Source organism: Pseudochaenichthys georgianus, unplaced genomic scaffold, assembly GCF_902827115.2.
Source record: "Pseudochaenichthys georgianus unplaced genomic scaffold, fPseGeo1.2 scaffold_456_arrow_ctg1, whole genome shotgun sequence".
Taxonomy (NCBI): domain Eukaryota; kingdom Metazoa; phylum Chordata; class Actinopteri; order Perciformes; family Channichthyidae; genus Pseudochaenichthys; species Pseudochaenichthys georgianus.
Window position 1 is genome coordinate 162,018 of NW_027263021.1, and position 15,483 is coordinate 177,500.

The 15,483-nt window shown below is 48.2% G+C and overlaps 1 protein-coding gene across 1 annotated transcript in view; it reads right to left on the reverse strand.

Annotated features, from left to right (window-relative positions):
- Nucleotides 1-11,799: 11,799 nt before the first annotated feature.
- cbr4 (carbonyl reductase 4) overlaps nucleotides 11,800-15,483 on the reverse strand; it is an 11,916-nt gene continuing 8,232 nt past the window's right edge. The window contains 1 exon segment of the mRNA XM_034078655.2: nucleotides 11,800-12,216. Coding sequence (XP_033934546.1) covers nucleotides 12,044-12,216 — 173 coding nt within the window. The 3' untranslated portion in view covers nucleotides 11,800-12,043.

Below are 15,483 nucleotides of genomic sequence, written 5' to 3' on the forward strand. Positions count from 1 at the left end.
TTGGATCGGATGAAATTGTTGCCTGGAGGACCCCCAATCATGGTTCTCACAAAACTTTAAGTTTTCAAACTGGTGTCTGGAGGAATGCAAGGGGAGTTGTCAGGGGACTCTACCCGCCTCAAGAGGCACTATTTTGGGATACATTTTATCCATTTTCACCCCTTTTTATGGTTCTTCCAAAAAGTTAACTTAGACTTTTTCCGACTCTGGAGAAAGGTAGGGGGAGTTGTCAGGGGACTCTACCTGCCTTTTGGAACACTATTTTCGGATACAATTTATCCATTTTCACCCTTTTCTCTGGTTCTTCCAAAAGTTGACTTAAACTTTTTCCCACCCTGGATAAAGGTATGGGGAGTTGTCAGGGGACTCTACCTGCCTTTTGGAACACTATTTTCGGATACAATTTATCCATTTTCACCCTTTTCTCTGGTTCTTCCAAAAGTTGACTTAAACTTTTTCCCACCCTGGAGAAAGGTATGGGGAGTTGTCAGGGGACTCTACCTGCCTTTTGGAACACTATTTTCGGATACAATTTATCCATTTTCACCCTTTTCTCTGGTTCTTCCAAAAGTTGACTTGTACTTTTTCCCACCCTGGAGAAAGGTATGGGGAGTTGTCAGGGGACTCTACCCGCCTTATGGAACACTATTTTGGGGTACTTTTTTCCCATTTCACCCCTTTTTTCTGGTTCTCTGGTTGTGGCGGCCTCGCCCTGGCCGTCCACCCTCTGGGTACCTGACTCCCCTGCCTCCTCCGGGGGGCAGTTGAGAGGGGTTCAATGCCTCCCCGGAGGATACTGTTATCCCGGCAACCCGCCAGCAGATGAAAAGACCCACCCCTCCGCCTCTCCACCTCTTCTGAGGGACGAGGGAACCGCGCGGGGGTCTGCTGGAGGCTACTGCCGGGTGCTCCGTCCTGCGCCTCACCGGGACCCTGACTCCAGCGCGGTGTGGCGGCCTCGCCCTGGCCGTCCACCCTCTGGGTACCTGACTCCCCTGCCTCCTCCGGGGGGCAGTTGAGAAGGGTTCAATGCCTCCCCGGAGGATACTGTTATCCCGGCAACCCGCCAGCAGATGAAAAGACCCACCCCTCCGCCTCTCCACCTCTTCTGAGGGATGAGGGAACCGCGCGGGGGTCTGCTGGAGGCTACTGCCGGGTGCTCCGTCCTGCGCCTCACCGGGACCCTGACTCCAGCGCGGTGTGGCGGCCTCGCCCTGGCCGTCCACCCTCTGGGTACCTGACTCCCCTGCCTCCTCCGGGGGGCAGTTGAGAAGGGTTCAATGCCTCCCCGGAGGATACTGTTATCCCGGCAACCCGCCAGCAGATGAAAAGACCCACCCCTCCGCCTCTCCACCTCTTCTGAGGGATGAGGGAACCGCGCAGGGGTCTGCTGGAGGCTACTGCCGGGTGCTCCATCCTGCGCCTCACCGGGACCCTGACTCCAGCGCGGTGTGGCGGCCTCGCCCTGGCCGTCCACCGTGCGCCCTCTGGGTCGTACCCGAAACTGTCGGGTATCCTTTGGGAGAATCAGACTCTGGAGGAACGTGAGGGGAGATTACAGGGATCTCTGCCCGCCTAACGAGTGCCTAAATGGGACACCGCACCATGATGCAAATGAAAACAAACACAGATTTGAAAATAAGCTGAGTGCGTCTTTCGTGAGTCTTTTCACGCTTCCTTCTTTTTTACCCACGATTCTGGTGACATTTCCGGTACCGAAATGCTCAAGAATACAGGTCGGATGGCGGTCCGTTGTCCGATCTGCAATAGCTCCTACCGTGCCCTGAGCAAGCACCTACAGAGGAACCATGGTGTGCGTAACTTGGATGAAAGAAAAATTCTGCTGTTGTTGGCCAACGGACGGACCAACATTAGGCTCCATCCCTGTACCATTCTGGGATGCGAGTACCACGGCACAAGGCTGGATCGCCACTTGGCCAGAGACCATGTTGAGCTGGCCCGGGAGGAACTACATGTGGTTCAAAATCAAATGAAAATGACAGTGGCCAAGAAGGAGCTTTATGAACTCCGAATGACAAACCCCACCATAGAAATGATTACCGCTTGGGCTGTTGACACGGTGGCAGACGACGATATACTGTCACAACCTCCACCCTTGTCCCCGGTGAATGAATGTGACAACCCGGACTGCAAAGAATGGAGGCTGGAGGCTAACGCAGTGAGGGCTCAGCGGGACATATATGCTGCTGAGGTGAAATCCCTGCGCTGCAAGTTGCAGCAGAGGATAAAGGACAAGCGACAGAGGATGGATCAGCGGGCCGGGGACATGCCCGCGTTCGATGGGGAGGAACGAGAGCGGGTCATTCTGAAGAAACGACCCCGACCAGAGTCGACACCAACGAGGCTGTCCAAGTCGAAAGGTCCCTCCTGCAGCAAGTCTCCCATTCCTGCCTGCAGCACGTCTCCCATTCCCGCCTGCAGCACGTCTCCCATTCCCGCCTGCAGCAAGTCCCCCACTGGCTCTCACACCCATTCACCCAGCTCCTCAGAGCCTGCATCCATCCATACCGAGGCCTCGTCAACCTCCCCTCCCATAAATTCCCCCTGGTTCCGGGGCAGGGGCCGGGGAAATATAATGCGGGACATAACATTCCCACGGATCATGGGTAAGTGTTTTGGCTATGTGACACATGCAGTTTCTGTAACACATCATGTGTTGTCATTAAAGTACTGTTTATATTTCACAGAGGAGTATCTGCAAGGATACCGGGAGCATTATGCAGGTATCGACCCACCAGTGAGGCTCCAGGAAAACACAGTCTCCAAACTAAGCAGAGTGAAGTCGTTCCTCAGTTTCATGGCACACGGTTTCAATCGCCTGTCTGACTGGCTCTTTTTGAGGGATCTCAAGAGGATACGCGGGTGGTCCCGGAGCCTGATGAAGTCAAGCCTTCAGGTCACGACCTCCGACTTCTACATCAAGAATATATCACACTTTCTCAAGTACATGGCCGACACACCGTGCAAGGGGAGCAGGCTCAGCCAAACCGACATGATTTTAATCAAACGGGAAGTAGTTGCCATCCTGAAGTCCCTGAAGAGAAAAGTACTTATCCACCAGATGCAAGTGAAGCGTGACAAGATGGAAGGTCTGCCGAGCCACAACGACCTAATGACATGCTTGACTTCGACCACCACTCGCATCCCTCAGCTCCTGGATGTGATGGCCAGCAATCCGACTACCGCGACCCGGACACTGCTCTATGGGTATATGACTCTTCATTGGAGCTGCATTTATGGCCACCGTCCGGGGGTCTACTCCAACATGACCAACGCCGAGGTCCGAAAGGCGGATACAACTGGCACTGCCTTCGGCTACCTGGTTCATGTGAGTGCTATTAATCAATGTATTTATTCTGGCAGTTATATGCATGATTGACATTGTATTGACACTCTCTATCTCTGTCATAACAGGTAAGTAACCACAAGACGGCCAACGCGTTCGGGGAGGCGCAGCTGTACCTCACCGTAGAAGAATTTGGATGGATGAAGAGGTGGCTGGAAATTAAGGGTACGCTGACCTGCACCCAGAGCCGTTACTTTCTGTACACAGAGGGGAAGAACCCGTTCAGGAAGCTTGCCTACTCCCTGAGGTTGGCATGGGCTGATGTGGGGCTCTGCAGTCCCATTAACTTCACCGACCTCCGCACAGTCCACGCCGATAATACGAAGAGGTTTCAAGACAAAGGCAACCGCCAAAGAGTGAGTGATTTCATGTGTCACAACACTGCAACTGCGGACAAATTTTACGCGAATAATCCTTCTTTGAAGGAGGCTGCGGACATTCGGTTGCTCTTCACAGAGTCACTTCAAGCAGCGGCGGCGGCATCGACAGCAGCAGCAGCAGCGGGAAATGAAGACACTTTTGCGGGTATTGACATCGACAGTGACAACTCTGGAGAGGAGCACAGCCCGGCTCCCTACCAAGACTCCCTACCAAGACATGTCCCGAAGAGGGACCAGTCACTGGCCGAACACAACCCCTCAGACATGGGTGAAGAGAGGGTGCCATACTCTGCCCCAACTTCACCCACTGTTGCCAGTGATCAACTTGTAAATATGCAGTGTGTTGTTGTAATCAGTCCCCTTGTAAATACGTTATATCCTGTTTGAATTTATTTATTACTGTCAATATTACTGTAAATAAAGTTTGTTAAAATTACTAAGTCTTCTGTTTTTAAATCCCACTATGGGTTTTCTTCTTTAAGATCCCCAGGGGCACGATATTCTGGTTCTGGTGGTAGCATGTAGGTGTTTAGTCCGAGTGAGGAGTGCTCAAGTGTGGGATGATTTGTAAGGTAGAAGAGGGTAAAAAAAGTTAAAGTGTGAACCTCCAGCAGGGCAGGTGGTGCTGTGAAGAAGGCCGACTATGGGTGCCGATGGGCGGACGGCAAAGCACCGCAAAGTAGACCCCCTTTAAGTGTAGCCAGGGGCACGAGCAAAATCCTCCATGGAGGTTGGGTGCTGCTGCTGTGAAGAAGGCCGGTCTATGGGTGACGATGGGCGGACGGCAAAGCACCGCCAAAGTAGACCCCCTTTAAGTGTAGCCAGGGGCACGAGCAAAATCCTCCATGGAGGTTGGGTGCTGCTGCTGTGAAGAAGGCCGACTATGGGTGACGATGGGCGGACGGCAAAGCACCGCAAAGTAGACCCCTTTAAGTGTAGCCAGGGGCACGAGCAAAATCCTCCATGGAGGTTGGGTGCTGCTGCTGTGAAGAAGGCCGACTATGGGTGACGATGGGCGGACGGCAAAGCACCGCAAAGTAGACCCCCTTTAAGTGTAGCCAGGGGCACGAGCAAAATCCTCCATGGAGGGTGGGTTGCTGCTGCTGTGAAGAAGGCCGACTATGGGTGCCGATGGGCGGACGGCAAAGCACCGCAAAGTAGACCCCCTTTAAGTGTAGCCAGGGGCACGAGCAAAATCCTCCATGGAGGTTGGGTGCTGCTGCTGTGAAGAAGGCCGACTATGGGTGCCGATGGGCGGACGGCAAAGCACCGCAAAGTAGACCCCCTTTAAGTGTAGCCAGGGGCACGAGATTCTTGAGGGTGTGATCATCTTGGTTTAGTCCGTGGGGGAGTGCTTAAGTTCGGGGGCCCGGGGACCCAAGGTGCTCGAGGTTCTGGAGGTACATGGGAGGGATCCTGGAGCTCCTCAGTCCGTGTTTTGGGGGTCTTGGAGCGGCCCCGAAGAGGTGCCTTTGTCGGTGTACCTAATGGGTAAGAAAGCCAGTCTACACAGGTCGTGAAATGTGATTGAAATGTACAGAGTGCTGTACATTTCAATCACTTTGAATGGGAGTCGTGAGGTGTGGATGAAATGGCCATATCTTCCTTAAATTCACATCAAACTCACCCAGCTTTCACACACTAATTTCATGGGTAACAGAGCCATGTGCACCATGCATTTAAAGTAATGTTAGCCAGCTTTCAGACACTAATTCGTGGGGAAGAAAGTCACCCTGGCCGGGTCGGGAAATGTGATTGAAATGTACAGAGTGCTGTACATTTCAATCACTTTGAATGGGAGTCGTGAGGTGTGGATGAAATGGCCATATCTTCCTTAAATTCACATCAAACTCACCCAGCTTTCACACACTATTTCATGGGTAACAGAGCCATGTGCACCATGTATTTAAAGTAATGTTAGCCAGCTTTCAGACACTAATTCGTGGGTAATAAAGGCCTGTACATCTCCCTGTTTGAAAGGGCCATATCTCCCTTAAATTCACAGCAAAGTTACCCATCTTTCACACACTATTTCATGGGTAATAAAGCCATGTGCACACTGTATTTAAAGGGCTGCAGGAACACTTTACCCGCCTTGTAAACACCTTCTCCTGGGTAAAACAATCCATGTATTTCCGCCTGCTTTCCATCAGCACCCGCCAGTCATTTCAAACGGTTTCAAATCGTTTTTTCACTTTAAAAAGAGCTTTCTGCCTTGGCAATGATTTCTAATCATTATTACCGTCATGGAGGAGCTGCAGGAACACTTTACCCGCCTTCTAAACACTTATTCCTGGCTAAAACAATCAATGTATTTCCGCCAGGGTCACAGCCTGCTGCTGCTGCTGCTGCGGCGGCTGCTGCTGCTGCTCTCCCTCCCTAAATTCACATCAAACTCACCCAGCTTTCACACACTATTTCATGGGTAATAAAGCCATGTGCACACTGTATTTAAAGTAATGTTAGCCAGCTTTCAGACACTAATTCCTGGGGAAGAAAGTCACCCTGGACGGGTCATCAAATGTGATTGAAATGGACAGATTCCTGTACATTTCAATCACTTTTAATGGGAGTCGTGAGGTGTGGATGAAATGGCCATATCTTCCTTAAATTCACATCAAAGTCACCCAGCTTTCACACACTATTTCATGGGTAATAAAGCCATGTGCACACTGTATTTAAAGTAATGTTAGCCAGCTTTCAGACACTAATTCCTGGGGAAGAAAGTCACCCTGGACGGGTCATCAAATGTGATTGAAATGGACAGATTCCTGTACATTTCAATCACTTTTAATGGGAGTCGTGAGGTGTGGATGAAATGGCCATATCTTCCTTAAATTCACATCAAACTCACCCAGCTTTCACACACTATTTCATGGGTAATAAAGCCATGTGCACACTGTATTTAAAGTAATGTTAGCCAGCTTTCAGACACTAATTCCTGGGGAAGAAAGTCACCCTGGACGGGTCATCAAATGTGATTGAAATGGACAGATTCCTGTACATTTCAATCACTTTTAATGGGAGTCGTGAGGTGTGGATGAAATGGCCATATCTTCCTTAAATTCACATCAAACTCACCCAGCTTTCACACACTATTTCATGGGTAATAAAGCCATGTGCACACTGTATTTAAAGTAATGTTAGCCAGCTTTCAGACACTAATTCCTGGGGAAGAAAGTCACCCTGGACGGGTCATCAAATGTGATTGAAATGGACAGATTCCTGTACATTTCAATCACTTTTAATGGGAGTCGGTGTGGATGGCCTGTTGAATCCGATTTTGAGCACTCTTTTCCCCGCATAAACTAGTTTAAATCACCGTTAAACACTTATTCTGTTGATGTCTATATAACCGACTTCCCGCTATGCATTAAGTCGGTTATATGGACCCTGTACACTAGGCATACCGCGGCCGGTAGTAAATGTCCAACCATTGTACCCTCTGGTCCCTAGGGTATGTGAAGGATGATTTTTTTTGTTAAGCGTTCAAGCTGACGGCCGGTTTGTTTCATTCTACGGAGTGCAGGGGGTGACCAGGGGGACGACGAGGGTTGTAAAGGTGACAGTTTTCCTTTTGAGGGGGGCAGGCTGTTGAGGGAGGTGAGAAGGGTGGAGTTGAGGTGATTGAGTAGGTCATCAGTGTGCTGAGGTTCGAGTCCAGGGGGAGAGTAGAGGATAGCAGGTGGGATAGGTGCTGGGGATCGACAGAGCGTAGGTTACGGAAGGTGATGTTCCTGGAAGGGGGGGGGGTAGCGGACAGGGGAGGTGATGGCGAACTGTATAAGTTTGTGGTCAGAGAGGGGAAAGGGGCAGGGGTGGAGGTCGAGTAATGGGAGGTTGGTGGAGCAGACAAGGTCAAGGATGTGTCCTTTATCATGGGTGGGGAAGGTGACATGTTGGGTAAGTGAGAAGTTGTCCAGAAGGGAGGAAAGTTCAGAGGCATGTTTGCAGGTGGGGGAGTCCATGTGGATGTTGAAGTCACCAAGGAGTAACAGACGTGGGGAGAGGGATGAAGCAATGATGAGGAGTTCAGTGAGATCAGAGAGGAAGGAGGGGTCCGGTTTGGGGGGCCGGTAGATGAGGATGACTGTCAGTGAGGGAGGGCTTTGAAGGCGAGGAATTCAAAGGATGGTACTGAGGGGAGGGTGAGTTCTGTAATCCGGATGTTCTGGTTGTGGATGACAGCCAGCCCACCACCACGGCGTGAGGGGCGGGGTTTCGTGATGTAATTAAAACCAGGAGGTGATGTTTGGTTGAGGGAGAAGAAGTCGTTGGGTTTTGCCAGGTTTCAGTGAGCAGAAGGAAGTCAATCGATTTGTCCAGAATTTGTTCGTGAAGGATGTGGGTTTTGTTGGTAAGTGACCGGATGTTGAGGAGGGCGAAGTTGGTCAGGTGGGGGATTGGAGGGGTGGTGGCAGGGTGGAGAGGTATGAGGTTATCCAGGTTAGCAACACGGGGGTGGGGAGGAGAAGGGGGTGGTGGTGGAGCAGAGGTGGGGGGCATGTGGTAGGGAAAACTGGTTTGTTATGCGTATTGGGAGGCGGAGGGGAGTGAAATCCGCTCCGGGTATTCTGTGGAGCTGGGAATGTGGAGGAGCAGGTTGTGTTGGGAGGCGGAGGGGAGTGGAATCCGGTCCGGTATTCCGTGCAGTGTAAGAGGAACAGTAGGAGGTGCGCTCTGATGACGCCTCAATGTGCGACAGTGTGTTGGGTAGAGCAGATGGATGGTATGGATTGTTGTCCGTGCTGAGAGTAAACGAAACTGCGACGAGTGCTTCGGTGGATGTAGCGGGGTCGACGGAGGAGTCCAAGATGTCTGATGACTGAGGTGGATAACGGGATGGAGGATTTATTAAGTGACAGAAGCTGTGAGACGGTGTATTTCAGCATGATGACAGGCGGAAAGGCTGGACGCAGTGGGTTAGCGGCGACCGCGGCTAGCAGGCTAGCTGCACAGAGGTAGATGATTCCCGTGGAGACGAGGAAAATCCACGACATGGAGGAGGACGTGAACAGCGGGACGGAACAGATGCACCCCAGATACGAAGGCAGGAGGCAGAGAGAGTCCAAGGATGTTGTGTGTGGTGGGACAGACAGGAGGTAGGTGATGTAGCAGATAGCAAATAGCCACCCGGCACTTTGATGGGTGAGGGCAGCCAGTTACAGACAGCAGCAGAGGCAGAAGTCCAAAGTAACTTACAAAAAGTCCAAAGTAACTTACAAAAAGTCCAAGGTAACTAACAAAATGATAGCTGGTGTGGAAGAGGGTAGCAGAGGCGGAAAAAGCGGCGAACAATCAGCGCCAGCGTCCTTTCTCCGTTACCCCAACCCTGATTGTCACTTTAAAATGATTACTGATAATCAATCCTTTCATTCACGGCAGAAGAGTAGGTCAAACGATTAAACAGTGCCGTGGCTTCAGCTGCGGGAGATGCAGTTTACGCATAGCTCCCCCTCCACAAGCGTAATGTATTTTGAAACTGCCACTCGATTCGATTGGCCTCTAATGATTCAAAAAAGGTGTCAATCACCCAAATCGACCAATGGGTTCCAGAGATAGGATCTTGCGTAAGTATAAGTAAAGGCAGTATAGCTGGTTTAGGCACACCCCCTGCACTCTTTTTACGCAGTATAGTATAGCATAGCATAGATAGCATAGCATAGCATAGCATGTCCCGCAGCGACAGGAGAGCAGAGAACGGCAGATCGATCAGCGAAACAGCAGGATTTGCTTTTTTGTCTTCATTGTAACAATGGCAGCCAGAAAGAAGACTTTTGTGTCCGTCCAGGAGGCATTGGACGTCATTTTTCAGGACTCTCCGTCGGAAGATAGTGATCTCGTCACGCATAACGGGGACAGTAATGACTCTGATTATGAATCTCCGTCACCGGAAAGGTATGAAATCTCTCTGTTTGTATCTATTACTTATTTATTTGGTGTAAGAGTATTCATCTGTTTTTATTTTGTTGTTATTTATTTGGTGTAAGAGTGTATTCATCTATAGTCATTTCACACACGTGACAATAACACGACGGCATCCATCTTGTGATATAATGTTCTTTCACACACTCAACAACAACAAAGAAGATGGATGCCGTTTCTTGTTCTTGTTGTTGAAATAAAAAGACATACATGTTGAATTTAACACGGTATTACATTTCATTTAGCTGACGCTTTTATCCAAAGCGACTTACAATTATTACGTATATTATATATATATATACAATGCATACATAATATGTATATACGCATATATATATAAATATATGACAGATGGAATATTATTCAATATTGAAAAGATTATATGAACCTCACGTAATTTACACGGTATACATTTTGAGTGATATAATGTTATTTCACACACTCACAATTGATGTTCTGCTGTTGTTGTAGAGAAATTATTTCTGATTTGAGTTACATTTGTGAAAGTACAAGCCAGAGAATTAATCTATTTGTTTTTTCCACATTTGTTTTCACAGTGAGGAAGGCGATGAGGACATGGCTTCTGGATGCCCGAGTATTATGGGGAAGATACCACCAAGGTCAGGAGGTGCTGCAGGAGGTGCTCTGATGCTGGCAACAGAAGGGCGAAGACACCTGTGTGCTGCAGGAAGTGACAGGTCCCTCTGTGCTTCACTACCAAAAAGAACTGTTATGACTTACTGGAGTAATACTGTAACATTCAGGGTTTGTATAAAGTTTTTTTTTTTTTACCCAAAAAATGCTTCTGGTTCTGGTGTGTTGCTAATTTTTTTTAAATACATCTGCTCCAATTGGAGTCAAATGTTTCCTAAGTTTCCTAATTTTCATTGTGCAAGTAACATGCATCTCATGCAAAGAGGGAACTTCACACACTTAATTTTCTTTTACGATTATTTATTTATTTTTTGTATGGAATGAATAGCTATAGTGATAATTAAATGTTATAGAATGATTTGTACAGTCTGGTACCTGAAAAAGGTTAAATGGCACTGATGGAACCACATGTACCCAAATGTGCCCAAAGCTTAGTCCGCTTGGACTTGTTTTGCTAAATCTCTCCAAAAAGGTACATTCTCACTTGTTTTGCCTCAATCTTGATACAGGGTACTTATTATATGTTAAACTTTGGATTCCTAAAGCTCTGAGGCTACTAACCCATCATTCAAGGGTGGTTTTCACTATAAGTAATGGTTTTATTTGGATGGAGACAAGAATTTACACTTTTTGACTATGTTCCATCTGGATTTACTCTGACACTGAAACATCTTTATTGATTCTGACACTTCTACATCTAACTCACAGATGTGACCTTGCTTTGATAAAATAAATTATTCATATAACCCTTTTAGAAGTTAAGTTATAGTCCTTTGTTTTGAGCATGTCATTTTCAAGCCTGAAACCTGAAAAACGGGCTTAAGAGGTTAGGAAAATGTCCTGTGTCCACAGATCGTACTTTTTATTTTTGTATGAAACAAAAACAGCGATGTGGACATAGATGATTTCAGCAGCCTTCAGCTCACTGATGATCTGTATCAGGAAGTTTGAAAGGGATATATTTACGCCTTAAATCACATTGATGCAAACACACGCTCTCTGTGCACGTTGCTATGGACACCACATGTTTCCAGGATGTATCAAAAGCTTCTAGTTTTTAAAAAGAAAGTGAAAAGTGTATTTATATCTTCTGTTTCCTCTGCTTCAGCTTCTGTGTTTGCACATTTATATGCCGATCGATGCCTGGATATGGATTTTTCTCCTGAGGATATTTTAGGTTATGAAAGTTAATAAAGATGAAACTCTTGAGAGACGGCGTGAGATTATTTTATATGTTTGTTTCTTTTATACATGTTTTAGGACAGCTTCAGTCAGTCCTCGTAGAGAACATCTTTCAGTGAAACAGATTTGATATCTCTGCTGTAACCACACACACCTATACAATTGTTGGGGGTGTGTGTGTGTGTGTGTGTGTGTGTGTGTGTGTGTGTGTGTGTGTGTGTGTGTGTGTGTGTGTGTGTGTGTGTGTGTGTGTGTGTGTGTGTGTGTGTGTGTGTCCGGGCAGACAGAATGTTGGAGAATAAATAGTTTAAAGAGTTCACATACAGATTTATTCAAGAATCAACACCATGTTATTTACATTCCCATAATGCACTTGTGCTGCTCTACAGGCGGAAAGGAGAAGTTTATTTATTAGTAAAGCTTCTTATAGGCATCTTTAATGAACAGTTTGTTTCTCACTGTTCACTTTAATCAGATATACAACAGAGAGAAACAACAGACGGCATTCAAACACAGAATTTAATGTGTGTGTGTTCTACATGCTGAGATGCAGCCCCCCGTCCACCAGTAGCTCCGCCCCCGTCACATACTGACTCTCCAGCAGGAAGAGGACGGCCTGAGCCACTTCCTGTCCAGTCCCAAACCTCCGGAGAGGGATCAGACGCTCCGAATCCTCAAGACCCTCCGTCATGTTGGTCCGGATAAAACCTGCAGGACGAGGGGGTTCATGAGGTAAGGAAAGTGAGTTGAGATAAGATTTTTAAAACAAATGTTATTTGCATTTGTTTTAACTATACACCCACCCTGCAAAAGAGTCGGAAAACCTAATACATTACAAAATCAAATAAATAAACAGATGTTCATGAATAAATATCATTTGAAAACATTTTACCCATTTAAAATCATCCTCCTTCACACACTTTAAAAACAAAGACTACACCTATCCTTTAACATTTCAATAATAGAGTCCTTCTCCCCAGCGAGCACAGAACCTGCCCACACATCCAGAACCCCTGCAGGTGCTTGATCAGCGTACAGTACGCACGCTCCACCCTCAGACACGCCCCCCTCAGACAGAGCACTGCATCCGTCCATCCCACTCCAGCAACTTGGTTCTTCCTACTTTTCCAGATTGCTCATTTTGCATTAGCAAACAAGAAATGTATCAATACTAAAGAAGTCCTCTTTTTCAGGATGTATTTTGGGCCATGGACAAGAAGTGGTATGGAGAAAACCTCCCCACCCTTCCACCCACTCCTGTAACTGTTTTAAGACCAGCCATCGGGGACAGGACACGACTACAACGCTCACAATGTTCTTGCCATATAAACAGAACGGACAGCGCCCCCTTGTGCCTGCGTCAAATGAGCTCTGTATTTATTAGTGGCTATTGCTTCCGGGTATAACTCTCCGTTGATGTCAAGCCATCCGTTTCTCAACCGGAGCTTTATACAGGATCCTCCAGCCACCCTGAGGGGAAGAGCCCAAGCCAAACACATCCGTCCACCTCGACTCTCTGACGCCTGCGCGAGCTGAGGGTTAGCACCTTTAACAACAGCTAAGATGTAGCTTCTTCCCATTGCAGGCGCTGAACGTTCCAGGTGTTGGAGTCCCCAGTGATAGCAGGAGACCATCCTCCTCTCTCCACTCCCCCACCGCAGGACCCACACTCAAGGCAGGAAAGACAGACTCATGTCCCTTTCTCCACTGGTCATCCAGATCTGCATCCAGAGCAAAAGTCCGGTGGTGATGGCGACAGCGACTGCCACACACCTCATCTACCAGGTTCTCCAGAACTCGGGTTGATCGAATATGCCCGTCACCTCAGCCAGTGTTTCTGTGGAGACCCCCGTCAAATGGCCAAGTTTTTACTACTCCCGCTTCAATGAACGCGTTCTTTAGGGTGGCCGAAGAGAAAAGGCTTCCAGAAAGAAACCCAGTGTCAAACAGTGGCTCCTCAAACAGCCACATCCCAGGGCGGGGGTCGGGTGGTCTGGTAAAACTCAGAATCTTCCAGGCAATTGATGACTGAGCAGTAAAAAGGTGTAAGTCCAGTTATCTTGTACGCATGGGGCCTTCAGCAGAAACAAGGTGTTTATCAAAACCAAAGCCCCCCCCGCCCTCCAGAGCAACAGTCGGGCCATAGCCATCCAGCAGGGAGAGGCACCAGACAGCAGCCGCTGAGCTGCCCTCGCAGTAATGTCCACGAGGCCCTGCCCCCCCTCCGCCACAGGCAGGTACAGGACCGATGCTGGCACCCAGCGATGACCCGACCAGAAGAAATCCACGAGGAGCCGCTGCAGGTGTTTCATGAGGCCCGGCGGTGGGGTTAACACCTGCAGTCTGTGCCACAGAAGGGTCCACAGGGTGGTGGGTGTTACAGACCCCCTCAGCTGTCAAAGACTCCTTGTCTTCGCTAGCAAATCTTTTATCGCAACTAGACTACAAGGAAATAGTGCTGATTTTAACTGGGGACTGGTTAACTGCAGTGTCAGAGGATTTTAAGAACCTTTGTATCTCTTTGAATGTACTCAGATTGTGGACAGTCCTACTCGCCCTAAACATTAAGTCCCATAATAAATCCTCCCTAATTATCTCATTCTAACTAATGTTCCCTATAAATACTCATCTGAGGGAGTATTTGCTAATGATCTGAGTGATCACTGTGCTGTAGCCACAATCAGGGACACTAAGGTCCAAAAGGTTAAACCTCGCATTGTCAGTAAGAGAGTGTGAAGCTGACCGTTGAGCGGCCCAGACCAAGCAAGCAGGCAGAACGACCAAAATACAACCCGGTGTGGGCATTTATTACATCATGAACACACAACACAGCCTCAATCTGCTGCCCAGTGAACACAGTCACCAGCCACCACAAGGATCTCACACACACTACCAGCCCCTAACAGACAGGGCAACAGAGCCTAAAACACACACTAATCAGCAATTAGACACAGGTGGGGGGGGAGGAGACAACACAGGGCACCAGGTGCACACAATCAACAGCCACAGACATGGGGAAGGGAACACTTTCAACATAAAACCAGCAAACGGAGACAGACAAACTAAAACACAGACAGATGCACACACTCCATACATTCGCCACCAACGAAGCTACACAATCCGTAACGGAGGCCGAGAGCTATGGCTCCGTTACAGAGAGACACAACACATTTTGTGGAGCAGGGTTTTGTGCATGATCTGTTTGGGTTTGATTGGGGGAATGGATCTGTGTGCTGATGTAGAAACCGCATGGTCTTATTTTTATCTTGGTTTTATGGAGATCTTTGATAGACATGCACCCTGCCGTACATTAGAGTGAAGGGACGAGACATCCCTGGTTTCCTGCTGAGCCGTCCAGTCTCCTTCGTGAGAGAAACAAGGCCTGGGCAAAGGCTAGGAGATCAGGCTCAGAGGTAGAGTGGCTGCGTTCAGGCAGCTAAGGAATAGCTTCACTTTAAATGTCAAAAGTGCTAAATCAAAGTACTATCAGTCAGTTTCCACAGAAAACCTGAACAACCCTGGGACATTCTGGAAAGCCATTAAATCGTTATCCACCGGTGATATCCGTAATGAGCTGCTCCGTGCCTCACCACAGCACCTGCTCTCTGTCGGACAGGGCTCTATGCTAAACTGCTTTAATGAGCATTTTGTGTCCTGTGGCTCTCTGCTTGATTTTGCTTCTGTGAACGCCCCAGTCCGTGACTCTGAACAACGTGGTCTGGAAAACCCTTCCAGTTTTACTCCTTTTACTGTTGATGTTGTTCGTGAAGCTTTATCCAAGTTAGATCCTAAGAAAGATCTTCTGAGTGGTTGAACATCACTAATGGTGTTCCTCAAGGCTCTGTTTCAGGACCACTTCTATTCTCCATCTACATCAACAGCTTAGGTGAAAATGTGGATGAAGCTACTTTACATGTGTATACGGATGATACCGTGATGTTCTGAGCAGGTCCCTCATTCAGGAGCTGGTGTTAA